This window comes from Ranitomeya imitator, chromosome 2, assembly GCF_032444005.1.
Source record: "Ranitomeya imitator isolate aRanImi1 chromosome 2, aRanImi1.pri, whole genome shotgun sequence".
Taxonomy (NCBI): Eukaryota; Metazoa; Chordata; class Amphibia; order Anura; family Dendrobatidae; genus Ranitomeya; species Ranitomeya imitator.
This window is the reverse complement of record NC_091283.1, coordinates 771,168,298-771,193,160: the sequence shown is the minus strand read 5'-3', so window position 1 is coordinate 771,193,160 and position 24,863 is coordinate 771,168,298. Positions and strand designations below refer to the sequence as shown.

Sequence of the window (24,863 nt, the reverse complement as noted above, 5' to 3'; positions counted from 1 at the left end):
TCCTTCAGGCCCTGGGATCCATAGGGATGTGTAAAATAAAGAATTAAAATAAAAAATATTGATATGCTCACCTCTCCGGCGGCCCCTGGACTTCACGCTGCTAACCGGGAGGCTTCTTTGTTTAAAATGCGCGCCTTTAGGACCTGGGAATGACGTCCCGGGTTCTGATTGGTCGCGTGCCGCCCATGTGACCGGCACGCGACCAATCAGAACCCGGGACGTCATTCCCAGGTCCGAAAGGCGCGCTTTTTAAACAAAGAAGCCTCCCGGTTAGCAGCGTGAAGTCCAGGGGCCGCCGGAGAGGTGAGCATATCAATATTTTTTATTTTAATTCTTTATTTTACACATCCCTATTGATCCGATACCGATACCCGATATCACAAAAATATCGGATCTCGGTATCGGAATGCTCAACACTACTAATGACATCAACACCCTATATAAGGGGTGCTTAATTATTAGGCAACTTCCTTTCCTTTGGCAAAATGGGTCAGAAGAGAGATTTGATGGGCTCTGAAAAGTCCAAAATTGTGAGATGTCTTGCAGAGGGATGCAGCAGTCTTGAAATTGCCAAACTTTTAAAGCATGATCACTGAATAATCCAGCGTTTCATGGCAAATAGCCAACAGGGTCGCAAGACGCGTGTTGGGCAAAAAAGGCACAAAATAACTGCCCGTGAATTGAGGAAAAACAAGCGTGAAGCTGTCAAGATGCCATTTGCCACAAGTTTTGCCATATTTCAGAGCTGCAATGTTACTGGAGTAACAAAAGGCACAAGCTGTGCAATACTCAGGGACATGACCAAGGTAAGGAAGGCTGAAAAACGACCACTTTTTGAAAAAGAAGCATAAGATAAAACGTCAAGACTAGGCCAAGAAATATCTTAAGATTGACTTTTCAAAGGTCATATGGACTGATGAAGTGAGAGTGACTCTTGATTGGCCAGATGGATGGGCCAGAGGCTGGATCAATAAAGGGCAGAGAGCTCCAATCCGACTCAGACACCAGCAAGGTGGAGGTGGGGTACTGGTATGGGCTGGTATCATCAAAGATGAACTTGTGGGACCTTTTCGGGTTGAGGATGGAGTGAAGCTAAACTCTCAGACCTACTGCTAGTATCTGGAAGACAACTTCTTCAAGCAGTGGTACAGGAAGAAGTCGGTATCGTTCAAGAAAAACATGATTTTCATGCAGGACAATGCTCCATCACATGCCTCCAACTACTCCACAGCATGGCTGGCCAGTAAAGGTCTCAAAGAAGAAAAAATAATGACATGGTCCCCTTGTTCACCTGATCTGAACCCCATAGAGAACCTGTGGTCCCTCATAAAATGTGAGATCTACAGGGAGGGAAAACAGTACAACTCTCGGAACAGTGTCTGGGAGGCAGATCAAGCAACTGACAGAATCTATGGATAGAAGGCTGTTGAGTGTCATCATAAAGAAAGGTGGCTATATTGGTCACTAATTTTTGGGGGTTTTCTTTTTGCATGTCAGAAATGTTTATTTCTAAATTTTGTGCAGTTATATTGGTTTAGGCCGGTCTCACACGTCCAGATAATTCCGGTACCGGAAAAATCGGTACCGGAGTTATCCGTGTCCGTGTGCTCACGTTGCACAGCAGTGTGGCACACGTGCAGCAGCTGTGTGCCGCACGTGTGCCGACTGAGGACCACACAGACCGTGCAGGAGACAGCGCTACAGTTAAGCGCTGTCCCCTGCATGTGGTGCTGAAGCCGGCATTCATTCCTTCTCCCCAGCAGCGTTCGCTGGAGAGAAGGAATGAAAAATCAGTATTTTTTTGTGTTTAAAATAAAGTTCCCAGTCAGCTTCCGCCTCCCTCCCCCTGTGCGCTCATCCGCTGGCATTAAAATACTCACCCAGCTCCCGCGATAACTCCTCTCAGCGCCGCATCTTGTCCTGCATGAGTGGTCACGTGGTGCCGCTCATTACAGTGATGAATATGCGGCTCCACCCCTATGTCTTTTAATGCTTATATACATTTGATTTTTCTGAATGCGGGGACTGTGACTCCAGAGTTGATTGGGCACCAGGCTCACGTGTCATAACTAGAGATGAGCGAACATCGTCGTCTGCCTCTTTATTCGGCAAGCTATAGCACTTACCGAAGAAGCGGGAACACATGCATGAAGAGCCCAACAAACAGGGTCTCCATGCATATGTTGTGACCATCACACAGCCGCGACACATGCAGCTGCGTCACCGAACAGCTGATCATCGGGAGTGATCCAGTTATCCGGATTCCCGATATAGCTTCTTCAGTAAGCGCTATAGCTTGCTGAATAAGGAGGGACCCACCAATGTTCGCTCATCTATAGTCATAGACTCATAACTGAAACGTGTACAAGGGAAGGCCATAGGACGAGATATAAAGCAACAATCAGCAGACACACACAAAGATTATATAATATGAATATTTACTAACCAGTTTATAAAACAAAGGAAAGGATGGTAGGCAAGCAGTGTATAGGTAACAAATACAATAACAGCAGTAACTCTAAATAATACCGACTAAGGCTATGTGCACACGTATTTGGGTCCACTGTGGATTTTTCTGCAGCGGATTTGATAAATCCGCAGTGGAAACCCGCTGCGGATTTATCGTGGAATTACCGCGGATTTACCAAGGTTTTTCTGTGGTTTTCACTGCGGTTTTACAACTGCGGTTTTCTATAAGGCCAGTTGTAAAACCGCTGCGGAAAAAGGCAGCAAGAAGTGACATGCTGCGGAATGTAACCCGCTGCGGAATGTAAACCGCTGCATTTCCGCGCGTTTTTTCCCGCAGCATGTGCACAGCGTTTTTGGTTTCCCATAGGTTTACATTGAACTGTAAACTCATGGGAAACGCTGCAGATCCGCAGCAAAATCTGCATCATGTGCACTTACCCTTAGAGTGTGCGCAGGAACACTTAAACAGTTATATGCGAGTTTTAATACAACGCAATTAACCATAACTGTCTCCTCTGTCTCCTTTTTTTTTGTTTTACATGGACCAGCACTCCTCCCATTTAACCCAGGTTTTTTTTTAAACTAGCAGGAGACTGCAAGAGGGGTTCTGCATATTTTTGCTCTCAGTCCGCAATCTGAGAGCTTGTGGAAGGTGAGTTTTTTTTACATCTATTCACCTGGTGTTTGGTGCTGTGTGGAGGCTATTGTTGCTGCAGTCTTGTGTCAGTGAGACGGTGTGGCCAGGAGTCGTGGGGACTTGCAGCATGGGTGCTTTGAGGCACCAGCCGCTTGCCCTGCTGATGCATTGTCACTGTGATGGTGGTTTGTACAGAGCACCTTTCAGGCTGGGGACTCACTAAGAGGTTCATCGTGACATTGCAGTGGGCTTCAAACAGTCTGATCAGAATATTAAAATAAGTACCTAATTTTCGGTTTGTACATTTTTGTCTAGCAGCATTAAATCAAAGTATGAATATTGTGATGTGCAGTTTCTACAGTTCTGAGATTACAATTGATAACTCACTGTCTCAGCAATGAATTTTCCAATAATCCACTTATTTAGAGGGGGCCCCATCACAAAACAGAATTATCTAAGGTGAACACGCCTATCAACCAGTAAGGATGGTTTCACACTTGCGTTTTAAAACGCATGCACTTTTTAAAAAAACGCATGGTGAAAAAACGCATGTAAACGCGTGCAAACGCTGCGTTTTTTTGACGCATGCGTTTTTGCATGTCGTGAAAAAAATGCGGCGTTTTGACGCATTTACATGCATTTTTTTCATGCGTTTGCGTTTTTTAAACGCATGCTGAGAAATGTGTGACAGCTGCCAATCATCAAAATAAAGTAAAAAACCCACTATAAACAGAAATAGTTAGGGTTAGGGTTAGGGGTAGGGTTAGGGGTAGGGATCATAACCCTAACCCTAAAGGGATCCTAACCCTAACCCTACCCCTAAAGGGATTAGGGTTAGGGGTAGGGTTAGGGTTAGGATCCCTTTAGGGTCGCCTCAAGATGGAAAGACACTAATCCTCCCAATATTAGTGAATTAATTAATAAACTTAATGTCCACTGCCAATATGAACTCGCTTTGGCTCACTCCATGACTGCCAAAACCAAAAGACAAAATATTTGGCACCCTTGGTTACATAGTGGTCATTCCTCTATTGACCCGCACCACCTTGTTTGATCGTTTACTTGAGTGGGAATAAGTAAGCATAATTGACATGTCTGTTTTTGTGTTTGTAATATTCTTATTCTGCCATAGTTTGCCAGGACCCATTGTCTATAACTGAATTGCTAGATAATGTCTTGTGAATGCCTATACTCCTTTCCTCCCCCCCCCCCCCTATTCCCCCTACTGTACCTATCCCTCCCCCTGCCTCTCTCCCCTACTTCTACCTTTCTGATTGGTTTGGTTTTTTCTCCTTACTTATTTCTGGTCATTTTTAGTTGTCCTCTGTTACTGTTATTACTGTTTGACTGCACTGTATTGTTTTGGAAATCTTTAATAAACAATAATTGATAAAAAAAAAAAAAAAGGATCCCTTTAGGGTTAGGGTTAGGATCCCTTTAGGGTTAGTGTTAGGGTTAGGGATAGGATTAGGGATAGGGTTAGGATCCCTTTAGGGTTAGGGTTAGGGTTAGGATCCCTTTCGGGTTAGGGTAAGGGTTAGGATCCCTTTATCACCTTTATGGTGGGGGGTGGCATATCAGTGTGTTTTCTGTTTTTTTTAATAAAAACGCATGCGTTTTTAACGCAAACAAACGCATGTGCTTAAAAACGCATGCGTTTACATAGACATCAATAGTTTTTTTTTGCCGCGAAAAAACGCATGCTTTTTTTGCGGCAAAAAAGCCGCAAAAATTACTACATGTTGCATTTCTGCCACACAACGCATGCAGCGTTTTTAATGTTAAATATAGTGAAAAAACGCATGCTTTTTTTGCGTTTTTTTACCGCAAAAACGCAAAAAAGAAAACGCAAATGTGAAACCAGCCTAAGGTGGAATGTTACATTTTTGTGATTTTCTCTAAATATTTATTAGTGCATTTGTAAAAGCTAAATAGCAAATTAAAACTTTTGTAGAATAGGGAAATTAGATTGCAGACAGAGTTGAAGAGTATGCTGCTGGTAGGGGAAATTTAGGGAAAATATATAGTCTGTATGCAGTGTATTAGTTGCAACATCGCTAATACAGGGTAGGTAAGCACATATGTTATTGAAACCTTCAGTAGATCAGTATGATAATATATTACTCTTTTTCAGCCTATCCATACATTACAAGAACAGCTTAGTGGTGTACCTCTATTGCAGGCAGATACTTTGGAGCTCGTGAGTTGAGGGTGGAGTGCTAGGTGGCCCTGCCTTGCACTTGTCCACTTCTCTACGCTTGGTGCCAATTTCCAGGCCCCAATATCCCTTGTGGACAGAAATGTCAACAGACTCCTCTGTCCAATAGGCAAAGAGAATCTCTGCTGATTGGACAGTGAAGCTTTCTGATGTTTCTCACAAACCTTTTCTGTGACGGCACCAGCTGAGACCCCCCTTGATGCACTGTGACCCCGCCTAAGGGGATAGCATTACTTATTTTAGATATATGACACCATGAGTTATATTTATGCTAGTGAAAAACCCCATTCATTTTAACAGTCTCCATTTAGAGGGAAATTAATTTATGTTGACTACATCTGATAGCTGGGCATCTCAACAGTAAATGGGGTTGCCAATCTGATACTTTTCTTTATAGTGAATAATACTTAAAACATTTTTTACTTTGGACTTTATTTTATATTTTAACAGAAACTGAGTTTGGCAACTTTGGCGGAAAATTACCATGTGATCTGCTTATTTCGGGGGGCTCGTATAGCAAACAGTAGTTCACAGCAGACATCTCCATTATGCCTATGTTTGTGTCATTGCTCTAACTCATCCCGGAAATGATTGACTAACATGGCATTAGTTTTCCCTATAAGATGTTTCCCTATACATTCTGCAACTGTCCAATCAGATCTGTGTCAGATTCCGTAATGATTGGGAGTCTTCTATGAGACTCGGCGACTCTGATGAGCAGTGTAATTACAGATGTCACGGCTGTTCAGAGCTGACAGATCTTGCAGGAGTCAGCCGCTCTGATTCTGTACTACAACCATAGGACACTCCCTGTCATTTCTCCCGAGCGATGAGGTGACAGAGTTACTGATGTCATCGAACGTGAGACATGACCGGGAATGACCTATGAAGCATCATTGTCTGAACAATGCAGCATAGGTTGCAGTACTGAATTGGTGGACGTTGTGGGAACGCCATAGATTACGTTGGAGCATAAAGATTTGTTTTTGTTAATAAATTGGAGAATGAGGGAGTATTTCTTGTTTTTATTTCTTTTTCTTTCCCTTTTTATGTCTTTAAGGTTTCCATTTTTGGACATCTTCAGATTTGGTGAACTACGTTGGATTTTCATGGTTTTTCTTTTTGTTTTTTAATAAATTTGTGATCAAGAAGTGGGGGAGTGTCTTTTACATTAAAATTTTTGTGCGTGTTTTTTTTTTATTTTTTAAATACTGGGTTAGTAAAGGGGGTGTCTGATAGTCGCCTCTCCATTGCTAACCCCTGGGATTGATGCCAGCTGACATTACAAAGCTGACATCAACTCCATAGACCATTAGTCTGATTGCTATCACATCAGGGAAACCAGGAAGACCCGGGCCAAGCGCCAGAATTGGGGCAGATCATGTGATGCGTCAATTTTGGGGTGGCTGCGGGCTGGTATTTTTAGACTGGAAATGGCCCAATAACCAGGAAAGTGCCCAATTCCCTGCCTGATAGTATAAGCCCTCAACTGTGTGCTTTACCTTGGCTGGTTATGAAAAATAGGGGGGACTCCATGTCATTTTATAAAATTATTTATTAAAAAGGTTTAATAAGGCTAAACACCCTTTAGTACCACATGAAAGGCACTAAAGGGTGATACTTTATTATATGTAGCTTGTGACATTAAATATCTACAGTACATCTATATATTCTACATTTCTATTCCACACATCTATCTATTCTATTCTTATAGTTCTGGCTGTGAGTTTACTGGACTTGGCCCATGAAATGTCGAGTTTCCTTTGAGATATATGTATAATAAACAGATGGCACACGCATGGTCCGTTTGCCATTGCGCTCTTCCGTATTATACACCAGTGTGAGAGAACCTTTACCACATCTTTCATTTAATAATATTTAATTTCATGTTTAATAATAATTATTTCAACAAGAAAACATATCTTATCATATGCATTTTACATCAATGTTTATTTGAAAAAGTACTCACCACATTTGTCACTGTTCACTTCAGAAAGTACCAAAGAGATGATTAAGATGCTGTACACCAGCATCTTTCCTATTGATATATGCAGAAACTAAAAGTAAAGGCAAAGAAAGCAAAACATGTAATGTGTATTAACATGCAACCCATGACAATTTTTGACTAAGTATTTAAAATTAATATCAATGTATATATGTAAAATATGAAAATAAGTAATTAAAGGAAATCTGTCTCCTCTAGAAATGCTATTTTTCTGCAGATATGAGTATAGTGGTAATCTGCAGGTAAATAGCATTTAAAGAGAACCTGTCAGCAGGATTGTGCTCGGTATCCTACATACATTGTCAGATTTGCGCCATTATACTGATTAAAATGATACCTGGGTGATGAAATCCATCTTGTGGTTGCTGTTTAATCTTTATTTGTTGTTTTCAGTTAATGAGATTATAGTGATTCGGGGCGGCCTGTGGGCGGGGCTTTATGTGGTGCTCTGCTTACATATTCATCCTTATGGACTTATGATAGGTCACTCACTGACCTGCCCCCTATGTTACATACTGTATATCTTATTGTTTGAAAAAAAATTTACATTCATCCTGCAGGTGCCGTTGTTTGTATTGTAGCATGCTACCATCTATAATATCCATATTTTCATTTAGTCAGTCATATAAATTTCTTGAGAAAAAAAATTATCTCATTCAAAATGTGCAGTCGCATAATTTGGAACGCGATAGATGCTGTTGCGCAGGTGCCGCCAACAGCGCCATTTTGCAACAGAAAATTTTTTTGGGCTTCATCAAGATGGCGCTGGCCGCGACTATGCAGTATCATCATTCTGTTAGTGGTTAGAATCCTTCCAGTGCTGGAATCCTAGGTTTGAATCCAACCAAGGACAACATCTGCTAGGTGTTTTTACAGTGGGCACGGAAAGTATTCAGACCCTTTTAAATTTTTCACTCTTTGTTTCATTGCAGCCATTTGGTAAATTCAAAAAAGTTCATTTTTTTCTCATTAATGTACACTCTGCACTCCATCTTGACTGAAAAAAAAACAGAAATATAAAAATGTTTGCAAATTTATTAAAAAATAAAAGCTGAAATGTCACATGGTCATAAGTATTCAGACCCTCTGATCAGTATTGAGTAGAAGCATCCTTTTTTAGCAAGTACAGCCATGAGTCTTCTTGAGAATGATGCAACAAGTTTTTCACTCCTGGATTTGGGGATCCTCTGCCATTCTTTCTTGCAGCTCCTCTCCAGTTCCATCAGGTTGGATGGTGAACATTGGTGGACAGCCATTTTCAGGTCTCTCCAGAGATGCTCAATTGGGTTTAGGTTAGGGCCCTGGCTTGGCCAGTCAAGAGTTGTTGGAGTGCCTGCCAGGGTCATGAGGTACTCGGGCCGGGTCCGACGGTTCTTCGGGGGTTGTCACGGCAGCAGTGACCCGGTCCGTGGCCCTGGGCATCCAAAAAAAATGAAACGAAGGGAAAGGGGAAATAAAGTTTATAGGGGATTAGTTCGTGATGCCACCTGTGGTGTTCGGCAATAGGGAAATGGCCAGCTAGGGTTCAGGTTCACTGGGGCAGATGGTGATGCAGCTGAGGTGTTGCAGCTCTCCACGGGTAGAGCTAGACCCCAGGGCAGTAAAAGTGTTAGAGTCAATAATGGTGAATGTTGTAGTGCAGGGCAGGTAATGCAGTAAATAATTCTGAGGACACAGCAGGGTGCAGTTTCCACACTTTACTCACAGTTCTTAGATGCAATCCCCAGCTGGGTGCGATGTCCTCCAGGTCTGTGGGCCAGCCAGCTCTCAGGTAATTTGGGCTTCACTTTCCCGAGACTCCCTTTCTTATGTTCCTTCCCTGGTCATCTCTCTCTGTGCTAGCTTTGCCCTCAAACCCTGCACCTCACAGACAGAGTCCCAAGCCAGCAGCCTCAGGTCCTGTTGGGCGATGTCCTCTTTGTCCCCTTGACCCTATGTGGCTGCCTTTTCAGTGAATATGTGTGGATGTGGCTGTGGCACTTACAGATACTACAGCCTCCGGCTTGCCAGCTGAGCCTTGTAGTTCCACCACTAGTCTGGGGCCTGTTCCCCCACTGCGACCTGGTTCTTCCACCCAACTGTCTCTGTAACTAACTCCTCCCACACCCTCTACCTAGTTCCCCCTTCAGCCTGAGATGGGGCCCTCTCTAAATAGGGTCCACCCAGATCCCCTGGCCTGGTGTGATGTAGTGTTGGATGCTAAAGTGTGGGTCTTGGGGAGTGCCCCCTCCTTACCCGAGAGTGGAGTACCACACCTCTGGCTGAGATGCAGTACCTCTGTGGCGACTGGACCCTCAGGGGCACCACATTGTTCTGAAGCCACTTCTTCTCTGTGCTTGGCTGCATTCATGTTTCCTTCAATGGCAACACCCCCATAGCATGATGCTGCCACCACCATGTTTCACTGTTGGGATTGTATTGGGCAGGTGATGAGCAGTGCCTGGTTTTCTCCACACATACCGCTTAGAATTATTTCCAAAAAGGTCTATCTTTCTCCTATCTCCCTACTACACCTGTGGAGCTCAGCCACAGTGATCTTGGGGTTCTTCTTTACCACTTTCACCAAGGCTCTTCTCCCACGATTGCTCAGTTTGGCTGGACGGCCAGGTCTAGAAAGATTTCTAGTGGTCCTAAACTTCTTCCATTTAAGAACTGTGGAGGCCACTGTGCTCTTAGGAACCTTGCAGACTGCAGAAATTATTTTATAACCTTGACCAGGTGCGTGCCTTGCCACAATTCTGTCTCTGAGCTCCTTGGCCAGTTCCTTTGACCTCATGATTCTCATCTGGTCTGACATGCACTGTGAGCTATGAGGTCTTACATAGACAGGTGTGTGCTTTTACAAATCAAGTCCTATGAGTTTAATTTAACACAGCTGGACTCAAATGAAAGAGTAGAACCAGGCGGATCATAAAGAAATGGACAGCATGTGACTTAAATATGAGTGTCTGAGCAAAGGGTCTGAATACTTTTGACCATGTGATATTTCTGTTTTTCTTTTTTAATAAATTTGCAAAAATGTCTACATTTCTGGGGGGTTTTCAGTCAAAATGGGGTGCAGAGTGTACATTAATGAGAAAAAAAAGAACTTTTTTGAATTTACCAAATGGCTACAATTAAACAAATAGTGACAAATTTAAAGGGGTCTGAATACTTTTCATACCAACTGTATATTCTTCCCTTGTATGCGTGGGTTGCCTTGATTTCCTCCCACACTCCAGAGACATATTGATGTGGAATTTAGACTGTTAGCCCCAATGGGAACTGTGTCTATAATATCTGTAAAGCACTGTAGAAATAATGGCTCTATATAGATGAGTACAATAAATAAACAGGAAGCAATTGAATGAAGTTATTTAACTCAAAGGGTGTGCAACCAAATATTAAGTTGAGGGTGCCAACAATTTTGTTTGGCCCTTTTGTAGGGTTTTGTATGAATTTGTGTCCAAATTGGCCTCTTTTCTTATTTTTCCAATAGACCCAAGGGAAATAAACCTGTGTATAAAAATGGATAATTGCAAGAATTTTCTGGAGGAAATATTTCATTTTCTGGAACAATTTCACAGGAGCCAACACTTTTGGGCATGAATTTGTCACGGTAAGGGTGTGTTTGTGTAGGAAGTTCACCCTCTGAGCCCTATAAATACAGTGCAGATGACAGTTGCAATATATACCCAACATCTGCTTAAACAGCACTGTTTGGCAATAGTCGCGATCACTGCTGTTTAAGTATTTAAAAACTAGAGTTGATGGCTATTAACGGCATTTAAATAGTATGATCACAGGTGCATGCGCTTACCATGGCAGCCCGGGCCCCTATTGTTATCAACCTGATACTTCTCTGGATCTCATTGAGCTTCGCAGGAGAGCATGATTTATACTACATTTGTGGTATTGCAATACATACACTGTAGTATACGCAATCAAATGATTGCAGGTTAAAGTTTAAATTGCAAAAATATTAAAGGTTTAATCTTCCCCTTTTTTATATTTTTAAAATAAAGAAATAATAACTACAAAAACATAAATGAAAACACTATATTTGCAGATTTTTCACTCATCACAGTTACACGAAAAAATGTAAAAGAAAGTTATCACTATATCATGTACATCTAAATGTTATCAATAGAAACACCAACTCATCACACAAAAAACAAGCCCTCACACAGCTACTTCAGTGGGAAAATACAAAGTTACCATTTACAAATTCAGAATGTTGTTCACTACTAAAATATAAGAAAAACTATTCAAGTTTATTATCACCATAATCAAACTGACCTGGAGAATCATGTTGCCAGGCTACACAATTAACACCGTAAAAACAAAACCCAAAAAACAATGGAGAGATCGCAAATTTCTTCACAATTTTACACCACCTAGAATTTTCTTCCTGTATTTCAGTACATTATATGGTCAAAAATGTGAAACCATTCAAAACTAGCAAAAACAAGCCCTACATTGATGGAAAAATTTTAAAAAAAATATTGCTCTTTGAAGATGGAGAGGAACAAACAAAAGCACAAAAACTAAAAATTAGACCAAAGGAGTTAATCAAATTGATACATAAAGTGAATTAGTTTAATAAAAATAATACCCATAAATGTTCAGGAATCATAGCTATAAATAAAGCCTAATTCAAATCTGCACATAGCAAGTTAAAAGAAGACTCGTGTAAGAAGTGCCTCTTACCAGCTCAGAGGATCTTGCAGTTTATCGGGTCTCTTGTCTACATGCTAATATTCCAACATTTATAGTGCTCAATAATCCAAACTCTCCAATCAGATGTCTGTATAGACCATAACAATAGATATGTGGCTCAAACAATATTTGCCCTCTAATATTTACCTTATTTGAATTGTCTTCATGCCAAGAATATAATCTATGCTGCAACCTATTATTACATTAATTAAGCTGTTACATTCTATCTGGTATACCAATTGTCTCTTCAGAGAGGAAGAGGACTAGAACTCTAGTGCCACCTATTGGAAGTAGCAATCCTAACAGTCAATGTCGACTCTTTAATGAGCCTTGTCACATGACTTAGGATAATAGCCAAACCAGAATCTCAATTTGCAGACACTGTGTTTCGGAGTACTGCCCCTCGTCAGTGCAAAGTGGAGATCTGGTTTGGCTGATTGAGAGGCGTTTGACCGGGATCCAAGAAGTATTGTTTCTCCTTGCGGAGAGTGACATGATAAGCATGTCGAGGTGAGGAGACTTAAAGCCGCAATGCTCCTCTGGGAAATATGGAAATTGTCTCTTCAAAGAGGAAGAGGACTAGAACTCTAGTGCCACTTATTGGAAGTAGCAATCCTAACAGTCAATGTCGACTGGGGCGAACACACAGCGACCCCTACATGTGACAGTGGTCACTGTCTCACAATTGCATTCACAGCTACGCCATTTTGGTCAGCCATTGACATAAAGTTATGAGATACTACTACTGCTACTGTGCAGGTGTGGCCTATGCCATTTTGCTAGAGGAAAAAAAATTGTCTCCACCAAGATGTACAGAGTTATTTCGGTGCCACTGCACTCCATCTTGCGAGCGCAGCTTCAGACTGGCTCGAAGTCAGAAGCTACGTCATAAAAACACAATGCAAGTCTACAAGGGCCAGAACGAGGCCAGAATTAGGCTCTCATAGACTTGTAATGTAAAGTGACCTCTGCACAGCTACACTGTAGCTGTGGGCAGGTCACTTTTTGCCAGAGACCAACCTCAAATGGGGGAGAAAATGGATGAAAATGCCAGAAGGTGAATATCAGACAGAAGGCAGGGGTCTTACATAAAAAAAACCCTAGAGTAATGCTTTAAATTGATCAGATTTTCTACACATAGTGTCCTCTACATCTAGCCATGTAGTGTCCTTCTACAGCTAGCATGTAGAAGAAGATGCTCTGGTCAGATGAGGCAAAAGTAGAACTTTTGGGTCTAAGCGCAAAACACTGTGTGGCAGAAAACATCACCCTGGCAACACCATCCCCACCATCAAACATGGTGGGGGTATTATCATGCTGTGGTGATGATTTTCTTCAGCAGCCTCATGGAAGCTGGTCAGAGCGGATCGGAAGATGCATGGAGCTAAAAACAGGTCAATCCTGAAGGAAAACCTGTTAGAGGCTGCAAAAGATTTCAGACTGGGTCGTCAGTTCACCTTGCAGCAAGACAGCAACCTTAAACATACAGTCACAGCTACAATGGATGGTTTAGGACAAAGCATATTCACGTACTTGAATGGCAAAGTCACAGTAATTGCGAAAGGTGGTCCTACAAAGTATTGACTTCAGGGGGCTGAATAGGAATGCACATAACAATTTTCAGATTTATATTTTTTAAATAATTAAAAAATCATGTGTCATTTCCATTACACTTCACAAATACTACTTGGTGCTATTATGTCACATAAAATCCCAATAAAACGGTAATTAGACTTTAATGGTAATTGTATTTCCAGGAGTCCATGCTGACAGCACCAAGGAGGTCATCCTTCTTATCCTTTCAGGGTTTGGAAGAACAGAAGAGGTTACAAGGCCTTTCCCACCCTTTAGTGTCAAGTACCATATCAGGATGGATGCAACAATATTTTATTAAATTCTCTTATACAAATGTTAAATCACATAAGTATGGAAAATTTTCCAAAAAGCGAGGGAACTAACCATGCTATCAGAATGGACTCCTGAAAATACAATTACTGGGAGGTCTAATTACTGTTTTCATGGGCATCTCTAATGACAGCACCAAGGGAAATACCAGAGTATGGCGCTAGGTTGGGACAACTGCATGGAGAACCTTCCTACCAAAAACAGTCTACTGCCCCGAGACCATGTCAAATTTGTAGTGTCTGGAACAGGTGTTCAGGCTGGACCACGTTGTGGCCCTAAAGATTTGATCTACCAAAGCTCCCCCTCTCTCGCAGCCCAGAATGTGGAGAAAGTTCTAGTCGAAAGGGCTTTTAAAACCTCCGGGGGGTTCCCTTCTCATGCATAAGCCAGACCTATCATGGCTCTAATTCATCTTGCTATTGTAGACTTAGCTGCCTTTTTATCTCCATTTCTTCCCCCATATTGGATAAACAAATTGGGGTCCTGTCTCCAATCTCTGGTAAATGATTGTCCCTGACAAATAGAGAGTGAAAAAACTGATCCTTCCGATTCTTGGGATGCTGACAAAATGAAGGCAGGACTACCTCCTGGTTCATATTTGAGATAGACACTCCTTTTGGAAGAAAGGCCAGATCAAAAATGAAGACTATTTGGTCTTTATACATCTGTAGATTTAGATCTCTGATGGACAAGGCCTGTAACTATCCAAGTCTTAAAAGATAGTCTGCTAATATTCATATCACTCAAAGGATCGTAGAGATATTTACATAATGCATTAAGTACTAAGTTCAGAACCCATGGTAAAACAGATTTCCTCACCAAGGGTTTCAGTCTCTGAACTGCCTGAAAAATCTAGCAATCCAGGGATGTGATGCTAGAAAGGAATCAAAGGAAATACTTATGGCTGAATTTTGATCCCTGAGAGTACTTGGCCTTAACCCTTTGTTGAACCCTACCTGCAAAATGACTAGGAATATTTGGATGAGAAATATTTACAGAGGACCCTCCACATTCTAAACAGAATTGTTTCCAGATCTTATTGCTGATGTTACTGGCTTCCTGCTTGCCTGCATAGTGGATATTACCTCATCAGATAGACACCAGGATCTTAGAATTTGCCTTTCAGGATCCACACTGAAAGATGAAATTTGTCTGCATCCTAATGAAGACCTGAGTCTTGGAGAAGGAGGTCTTCCCCGAAGGGAAGCAGGATAGGTTCCTCCAAAGCCATCTTGCTCAACAGTGGAAACCAGCTCATTTGTGGCCAGAAGGGCACTATCAGGATTACTTTTGCCCGGTCCTACTGAACCTTGGAATTAAGGGTAGTGGGGAAAAGGCGTAGGATAGATCTTTGCTTCAATCCTGAGATAGAGTGTTGACCCCCTCGGGATTGTTCAGAGGATTTAATGAATAAAATCTTCTGACTTTCGCATTACCCCTGGTCACAAAGAGGCCTATTTGTGGAAGTCCCCACTGTTGACACAACATGTGAAAACCTTCCCCATTTACCTCCCATTCTGTGGGTGAGATCCTTTGCCTGCTTAAATAATCCACCACCTGGTTTTGTGCCCCCTCTAAGTGGACCGCCAAAATGGACAGAACTGTCTCTTCTGCCTAACGAAGAATCCTCTTCACTTGACTTTATAATAAGGGATGCTTGTGCCCCCTGATGGTGTATAAAGGATACTGTTGTCACATTGTCCAACATTACCTTTATATGTCTGTTTTTGACTGAAGGCTGGATTCATTGTAAAACTTCCCATATGGCACACAACTCTCTGTAGTTCGGAAATCTGGATCGAACTTCCAGAGCCCATGTTCCCTGGAGAAACCTCCCTTCCAGATTACCTCCCCATCCTAACTGACTCGCGGCGGTTGTAACCACCATGCAAGAGGAGGGAATCCATGAAATCCCTACTTGAAGGTTCTGTGGAATTGTCCACCAGACCAACAATCTTTTCACTGATGGGGAAAGGTGCATCACGTTGTCTTGAGTTAGCTGCTGACTGTCCGAGGCTAATAAAATAGACTTTTGGAGATCTCTCGAATGGAATTGAGTCTATTGCAAACAGGGAATGCAGGACATCATTAACTGCAGAATTCTCATCGCCCCTCTGATGGAGTCACGGTTCCTTGAGAACAGACGAATCCTGTCTTTTACCTATGTTTGTTTCTCTGCTGGTAGGAATGAGATTCTTAGATGGGAAACTAAGAAAACACCCAGGAATTTTTTCCTGGTTAATGGCACTAAGTCTGATTTTTCCAAATTTATTACCCAGCTTAGTCTCTAAAATATAGAGATGGAGGTCTGCAGATGTTCTATTATCAGGAAATCGTCCACGTAGGGGACTATGACAATACCTATCTTCCTTAAGGTACCGTCATACTAAACAACTTACCAACGATCACGACCAGCGATACGACCTGGCCGGGATCGTTGGTAAGTCATTGTGTGGTCGCTGGGGAGCTGTCACACAGACAGCTCTCTCCAGCAACTAACGATCAGGGGAAAGACTTCGGCATCGTTGAAACTGGCTTCAACGATGCCGAAGGCCCCGGGTAACCAGGGTAAACATCGGGTTACTAAGTGCAGGGCCGCGCTTAGTAACCCGATATTTACCCTGGTTACCATTGTAAAAGTAAAAAAAAAAAAAAAAACACTACACACTCACATTCGGTGTCTGTCACGTCCCCCGCCGTCACTTTCCCTGCACTGTGTCACCGCCGGCCGTAAAGCAGAGCGGTGACGTCACCGCTGTGCTCTGCTTTACGGCCGGCGCTGACACAGTGCAGGGAAGCTGATGGCGGGGGACGTGACAGACATCGGAATGTGAGTATGTAGTGGTTTTTTTTTTTACTTTTACAATGGCAACCAGGGTAAATATCGGGTTACTAAGCGTGGCCCTGCACTTAGTAACCCGATGTTTACCCTGGTTACAGGTGAACACATCTCTAGATCGGTGTCACACATGCCGATCTAGCGATGACAGCGGGGTGATCAGCGACCAAAAAAAGGTCCTGATCATTCCCCACGACCAATGATCTCCCAGCAGGGGCCTGATCGTTGGTTGCTGTCACACATAAAGATATCGTTAGCGAGATCGTTGCTACGTCACAAAAAGCGTGACGTTGCAACGATATCCTTAACGATATCGTTATGTGTGAAGGTACCTTTAGGTTAGCCCTTTTCTCCGCTACTAGTTTAGTTAAGACCTAGGGGGCCGAGACTAGGCCAAAGGGAAGACATCAAAACTGAAAATGATGAAAATGATGAATCAGTTTTTGGGATTTTATTGCAAACCTGACGGCATTCATCCTGACGGCAAGGATGAATGGGAACTTGATAATACACATTTTTAGATCCAGCGTACACATCAGTGCATCTCTGTCTATCAGGGGAATTGTTGATTTGATTGGCTTCATCTTGAACCTCTTGTATCTTACCCAGCAATTCAGAGGTTTTTCCGGAGAGCTTTTTGACCAAAAAAACACTTGAATAATGACCCTGGAATCTTTCTCCCTTGTGAACTGGGACTATTGCTCCAATTTTTAATAGGTCCTGTGTATCTAACCACAAGGGGGTGAGGGCCAAAGGGGACTGGGAATCCGTTAGGACAAACATTTCTGGTGAGATTTGAATACACTCTATCATATACCCTGACGATATAGTTTTTAGCATCCGTTGATCCTGAGAAATTTCCTGCCAACCTTCTAAATATAACTTAGCGGTACTCCCACACTCATGGGGTCATTGCCTTCCTGGACCTGATCCTCACCTGCCTTCTTTGGGGTAGCTCCACCTGCTCGATTTCCCCTTCCTTTTATAGCCTGGTTTCTTTGAGGGTTGGGGCCTATGAAAATGCTGATATTTCTTAGCCCTATCCTCAGGGAACCTTTCTTTGTGTCCTTTGCCTTTTACAGAATTTCATCCAGAATGGGTCCGAACACTCTAGATCCTGAAAAGGGAATGGAACAGAGTTTTTGTTTTGGACTGGGTATCCCCTGATCACATTTTCACCCAAATGGCCTGACAGGCAGCATTTAACTGTGCACTATTCCTGGCAGCAAATCTGACTGTAGATGCATCCGCAATTAATCCTGTAGCTAATTTAAGCAATGGAAGGGATCTTACAATAAGTTTTATCTCTTAAATTTTCTTCCAGGTCGTCGACTCACACAGATGCATGGACCAAACAACCAAAGTTATATTAGTTCTTATTATAGCTGCTGATGTTTCCCAAGTTCCAATTCAAAGTACTTGTTCTCTCCCACAAAGCTCTCCGCAGTGCAGCACCCCCTTACATCTCCTCCCTCATTTCTGTCTATCGGCCTAGCCGATCGCTGCGCTCTGTAAATGACTTTCGACTAACCTCTGCACTAATCCGTACCTCCCACTCCCGACTCCAAGACTTCTGTCACGGGGAGCCTAGGTAGGCTAAAGCTAATAACCCGGGCCCCTGCGATATCCCTCAGACTAGGGAAACCCTGTATGTCCCTCTCCCAGAGATTACACTGATGATGTGCTTGTCTGGGCCGCCAGGCCTGCCCTGACTCCTGTTTCAGTACTAATCTGAAACCTCCACCCTCCACCCAGTGATAATTCCTCACACCAACCCCTACAGGAAGCACAGACAGGGTAAACCAAAAACGCACCACGCCACAAACACACTCAGAAAAACACTATAATGTGCACAGGGCAAAACAAAACACAAATAGGAAGGAGAAATATGACAAAGGATCATACACCACCAGATATGATATTTCCACTCCAAGACCACCACTCCGAACCGAGATCACCAGGTACAAGACACAAGCCATAATTGGCGACGCCCAAAGTTCAGAAGAACTATTTAAAGGCCGTGGGCGTGACCCAGCCTCCAATCCGAGTACCAGCTAGATTAACCCTGGAACAACCTAGATAAAATCTAGCCGGCGCCACTGAGCGCATAGTGGACGAATGCAGAATTACCGCTGTCTGTCGGACGCCCTAGTGTGAATAGCGTCCGAAATGACAGTACCCCACCTTCTACAAGGGACCTCAGGGCCCTCATGACTTATAGGACCCGGCTTGTCCGGATGGCGGCGGTGAAACATACTGACCAGCCGGTCCGCATGAATGTCCGAGGCTGGTACCCAGGACCTCTCCTCAGGCCCATAACCACGCCAGTGTACCAGGTATTGTAAAGTGCGGCGCACTACTCGAGAGTCAACCACCTTGGAAACTTCAAACTCTAAATTGCCATCCACCAAAACTGGAGGTGGCATCGGTGCCGCGTCCACGAAACCCACCACCTTTTTTAATAAAGACCTGTGGAACACATTGTGAATCTTATATACCGTAGGGAGCTCCAAACGGTAGGCTACCGGGTTAATGATGGCAGTGACCCTAAACGGACTAATAAACCTTGGGCCCAATATAAGGGATGGTATTTTGAGTCGTATGTTTTTTGTGGACAACCACACCCAGTCACCCACACTCAGGTCCGGACCTGGCACACGTCTACTGTCAGCCACACGTTTGTACCTTGACCCCACGCTCAACAGGCGCTGTTTCACTCTCCTCCAGACTGATGACAGTTGTGCTCCTAACTGGTCCCCTGACTCAAAGTACAAAATTGAGGATGGTGCCCGTAAACATAAAAAACGGAGACTCCCCAGAAGATTCCTGGCGGTGATTATTTATGGCAAACTCAGCCAAAGGAAGGAACGTCGACCACTCCTCCTGGTTGTCAGAAACAAAGCAGCGTAAGTACTGCTCCAAATTTTGGTTCATCCGCTCGGTCTGACCATTTGACTGAGGATGAAATGCTGAAGAATGTGACAACTTGATCCCCAGCCGTAAGCAAAATGCTTTCCAAATTTTTGTCACAAACTGAGAACCCCTATCAGACACGATGTCAGACGGGACCCCTTGAAGTCTGACCACCTCCTGCACAAATACCTGAGTCAGAGTCTTAGTGTTAGGCAACGAAGGTAAGGACACAAAGTGCGACATCTTTGAGAACCATAGTAACATAGTAACATAGTAACATAGTTAGTAAGGCCGAAAAAAGACATTTGTCCATCCAGTTCAGCCTATATTCCATCATAATAAATCCCCAGATCTACGTCCTTCTACAGAACCTAATAATTGTATGATACAATATTGTTCTGCTCCAGGAAGACATCCAGGCCTCTCTTGAACCCCTCGACTGAGTTCGCCATCACCACCTCCTCAGGCAAGCAATTCCAGATTCTCACCACCCTAACAGTAAAGAATCCTCTTCTATGTTGGTGGAAAAACCTTCTATCCTCCAGACGCAAAGAATGCCCCCTTGTGCCCGTCACCTTCCTTGGTATAAACAGATCCTCAGCGAGATATTTGTATTGTCCCCTTATATACTTATACATGGTTATTAGATCGCCCCTCAGTCGTCTTTTTTCTAGACTAAATAATCCTAATTTTGCTAATCTATCTGGGTATTGTAGTTCTCCCATCCCCTTTATTAATTTTGTTGCCCTCCTTTGTACTCTCTCTAGTTCCATTATATCCTTCCTGAGCACCGGTGCCCAAAACTGGACACAGTACTCCATGTGCAGTCTTACTAGGGATTTGTACAGAGGCAGTATAATGCTCTCATCATGTGTATCCAGACCTCTTTTAATGCACCCCATGAGCCTGTTTGCCTTGGCAGCTGCTGCCTGGCACTGGCTGCTCCAGGTAAGTTTATCATTAACTAGGATCCCCAAGTCCTTCTCCCTGTCAGATTTACCCAGTGGTTTCCCATTCAGTGTGTAATGATGATATTGATTCCTTCTTCCCATGTGTATAACCTTACATTTATCATTGTTAAACCTCATCTGCCACCTTTCAGCCCAAGTTTCCAACTTATCCAGATCCATCTGTAGCAGAATACTATCTTCTCTTGTATTAACTGCTTTACATAGTTTTGTATCATCTGCAAGTATTGATATTTTACTGTGTAAACCTTCTGCCAGATCATTAATGAATATGTTGAAGAGAACAGGTCCCAATACCGACCCCTGCGGTACCCCACTGGTCACAGCGACCCAGTTAGAGACTATACCATTTATAACCACCCTCTGCTTTCTATCACTAAGCCAGTTACTAACCCATTTACACACATTTTCCCCCAGACCAAGCATTCTCATTTTGTGTACCAACCTCTTGTGCAGCACGGTATCAAACGCTTTGGAAAAATCGAGATATACCACGTCCAATGACTCACCGTGGTCCAGCCTATAGCTTACCTCTTCATAAAAACTGATTAGATTGGTTTGACAGGAGCGATTTCTCATAAACCCATGCTGATATGGAGTTAAACAGTTATTCTCATTGAGATAATCCAGAATAACATCCTTCAGAAACCCTTCAAATATTTTACCAACAATAGAGGTTAGACTTACTGGCCTATAATTTCCAGGTTCACTTTTAGAGCCCTTTTTGAATATTGGTACCACATTTGCTATGCGCCAGTCCTGCGGAACAGACCCCGTCGCTATAGAGTTCCTAAAAATAAGAAATAATGGTTTATCTATTACATTACTTAGTTCTCTTAGTACTCGTGGGTATATGCCATCCGGACCCGGAGATTTATCTATTTTAATCTTATTTAGCCGGTTTCGCACCTCTTCTTGGGTTAGATTGGTGACCCTTAATATAGGGTTTTCATTGTTTCTTGGGATTTCACCTAGCATTTCATTTTCCACCGTGAATACCGTGGAGAAGAAGGTGTTTAATATGTTAGCTTTTTCCTCGTCATCTACAATCATACTTTCCTCACAATTTTTTAAGGGGCCTACATTTTCAGTTTTTATTCTTTTATTATTGATATAGTTGAAGAACAGTTTGGGATTAGTTTTACTCTCCTTAGCAATGTGCTTCTCTGTTTCCTTTTTGGCAGCTTTAATTAGATTTTTAGATAAAGTATTTTTCTCCCTATAGTTGTTTAGAGCTTCAATGGTGCCATCCTGCTTTAGTAGTGCAAATGCTTTCTTTTTTTACTGTTAATTGCCCATTTTACTTCTTTGTTTAGCCACATTAGGTTTTTCCTATTTCTAGTCCTTTTATTCCCACAAGGTATAAACCGCTTACAGTGCCTATTTAGGATGTTCTTAAACATTTTCCATTTATTATCTGTATTCTTATTTCTGAGGATATTGTCCCAGTCTACCAAATTAAGGGCATCTCTAAGCTGGTCAAACTTTGCCTTCCTAAAGTTCAGTGTTTTTGTGACTCCCTGACAAGTCCCCCTAGTGAAAGACATGTGAAACTGTACAATATTGTGGTCGCTATTTCCTAGATGCCCGACCACCTGCAGATTTGTTATTCTGTCAGGTCTATTAGATAGTATTAGGTCTAAAAGTGCTGCTCCTCTGGTTGGATTCTGCACCAATTGTGAAAGATAATTTTTCTTGGTTATTAGCAGAAACCTGTTGCCTTTATGGGTTTCACAGGTTTCTGTTTCCCAGTTAATATCCGGGTAGTTAAAGACCCCCATAACCAGGACCTCATTATGGGTTGCAGCTTCATCTATCTGCTTTAGAAGTAGACTTTCCATGATTTCTGTTATATTTGGGGGTTTGTAACAGACCCCAATGAGAATTTTGTTACCATTTTTCCCTCCATGAATTTCGACCCATATGGACTCGACATCCTCATTCCCTTCTCTAATATCCTCCCTTAAAGTGGACATTAGACAATGGATGGAGCGGTACAAACGATTTGTTAATGGGAAGCTCAGGTGGTACCGCCTCCTGAGCCTCGGCAATCTCAGCCTCAACCTCGGTTGTGAGAGGCGAGACCACTACACCCTTTTGGAGGATGGGTACGGGTTCTTCCCGAGGTTCTCCCCCCAGAAAACACCTGGACAAAGCATCCGCTTTAGTGTTCTTAGACCCAGGTCGGTAAGTAACAAAAAAGTTGAACCGCGAGAAAAACAATGCCCAGCGAGCCTGCCTGGAGGACAGACGCTTGGCAAACTCCAAATAAAGCAAATTCGTATGGTCGGTAATAACAGCAACCTGGTGAACCGACCCCTCCAAAGAGTGTCGCCATTCCTCAAAGGCCAACTTGATAGCCAACAATTCCCTGTTGCTGATATCGTAGTTACGTTCGGCGGGCGACAGTTTCTTGGAAAAATAGGCGCTAGGACGCAACTCGCTCAAGGATGAGCCTTGTGACAGCACCGCCCCCACACCAACCTCAGGCGCATCAACTTACACGGTAAATGGTTTCGATACGTCCGGCTGCACCAGAATGGGGGCCGAAGCAAAACTGTTCTTTAGAAATTCAAATGCGCGCACAGCAGCCTCAGGCCAGACGGAGAAATTGGTACCCTTTTTCGTCATGTCAGTAAGCGGTTTAGCAATGGTAGAAAAATCTTTGATAGACTTCCTATAGTAGTTAGAAAACCCAAGGAACTGCTGAAGCGCTTTTAGGTTATCAGGCCGTTCCCAACGCAGCACCGCTTGCGCCTTAGCGGCGTCCATTTTAAATCCAGAAGCGGACACAAGGTAACCCAAGAAAGGCAACTCCTGAACCTAAAATACACATTTCTCAAGTTGTGCATAAAGCTTATTCTCTCTGAGAAGCTGTAATACCTGCCTGACATGCTCTAAATGAGTATCACGGTCGCAAGAATATATGAGAATGTCATCAAGGTACACAATAACGAATTTCCCCAAAACATGCGAGAACACATCATTTATGAACCGTTGAAATACTGCAGGCGTGTTTGTCAACCCAAATGCCATCACCAAATTTTCAAAATGACCCTCTGGAGTATTAAAAGCCGTCTTTCACTCATTACCTTGACGGACTCTTATGAGGTTGTACGCCCCCATGAGGTCAAGCTTGGTAAACCACTTAGCACCTGCCACCTGGTTGAACAAATCAGGTATCAGTGGCATAGGGTATGGATCATGAACCGTAATCTGGTTTAACTCCCTGAAATCCAGACACGGGCATAGTCCGCCATCTTTCTTCTTAACGAAGAAGAACCCCGCTGCCACCGGCAAGGACGAAGGCCTGATGTGTCCTTTGCTCAAACTTTCAGCAATGTAGTCCTTTAACGTTTGCCTCTCAGGACCAGAGATGTTAAACATCCTTGCTTTCGGCAATTTGGCCCCTGGTTTAAACCTGATAGTACAGTCATAGGGGCGATGTGGTGGCAATTCAGAGCAACCCTTCTCTGAAAACACATCCGCGAAATCCAGCAGTGACTCAGGAATGCTAAGAGTCACAGCGGACAAACATGTGGCCAGGCAATTCTCCTGGCAGAATTCGCTCCACTGAATTATGTCCTGAGTTTTCCAGTCAATCACCGGGTTGTGCATAGATAACCATGGAAAACCCAAAACCATTTGTGCAGGAAGATTCCTGAGTACCCTACATGTAACCTGCTCGAAATGTAGAACCCCAATGTGGAGTTTCACCTCAGCCACAAACTCAGTAATCTCACCCTGTGGGAGAGGAGCAGCATTGATGGTAACTACCCAGATAGGATGAGGCAGTTTTTCGATCCTGAAACTGGCCGTGCGTGCAAACTCTTCATCAATGAGATTAGTGGCAGAACCACTATCCACAAAAACAGTGATTGGCAGCTCTCTGCCAGCGATCATAACTTTGGCAGGGAGCATGCATTGAGAAACCACCATGGAGGATAAGCATAAGCTCAGATTGGCCTCCTCCACACCCTCTGAGCTTAGTAGTTTTCCGCCGTTGCGCTTTTCTTAGATAGCAGAGGACAAGTATTTACATAATGACCAGTTTTACCACAGCAAAAACAGGCTCCCTGCTTCCTGAACAGAGGGGTTCGATGTTTAACATGTGACACCCCTGTGACTTGCATAGGCTCCATGGGATCACCTGCAGCAACCTCACGTGTACCTACTCCCTCTCCCATCGGCGGCGTCTCCTGCTCCCCCTG

The 24,863-nt window shown here is 43.1% G+C and overlaps 1 protein-coding gene across 1 annotated transcript in view; it reads right to left on the bottom strand.

Moving 5' to 3' along the window:
• Positions 1–12,051, bottom strand: part of LOC138667769 (intelectin-1-like) — a 49,967-nt gene extending 37,916 nt beyond the window's left edge. The window contains exons 1-2 of the mRNA XM_069755864.1: positions 12,019–12,051; positions 7,294–7,381 (exon numbers count right to left, since the gene is read on the bottom strand). Of these exons, the coding sequence (XP_069611965.1) occupies positions 7,294–7,357 (64 nt within the window). The 5' untranslated portion in view covers positions 7,358–7,381; positions 12,019–12,051. The remainder of the gene's footprint in view (positions 1–7,293; positions 7,382–12,018) is intronic.
• Positions 12,052–24,863: the final 12,812 nt, after the last annotated feature.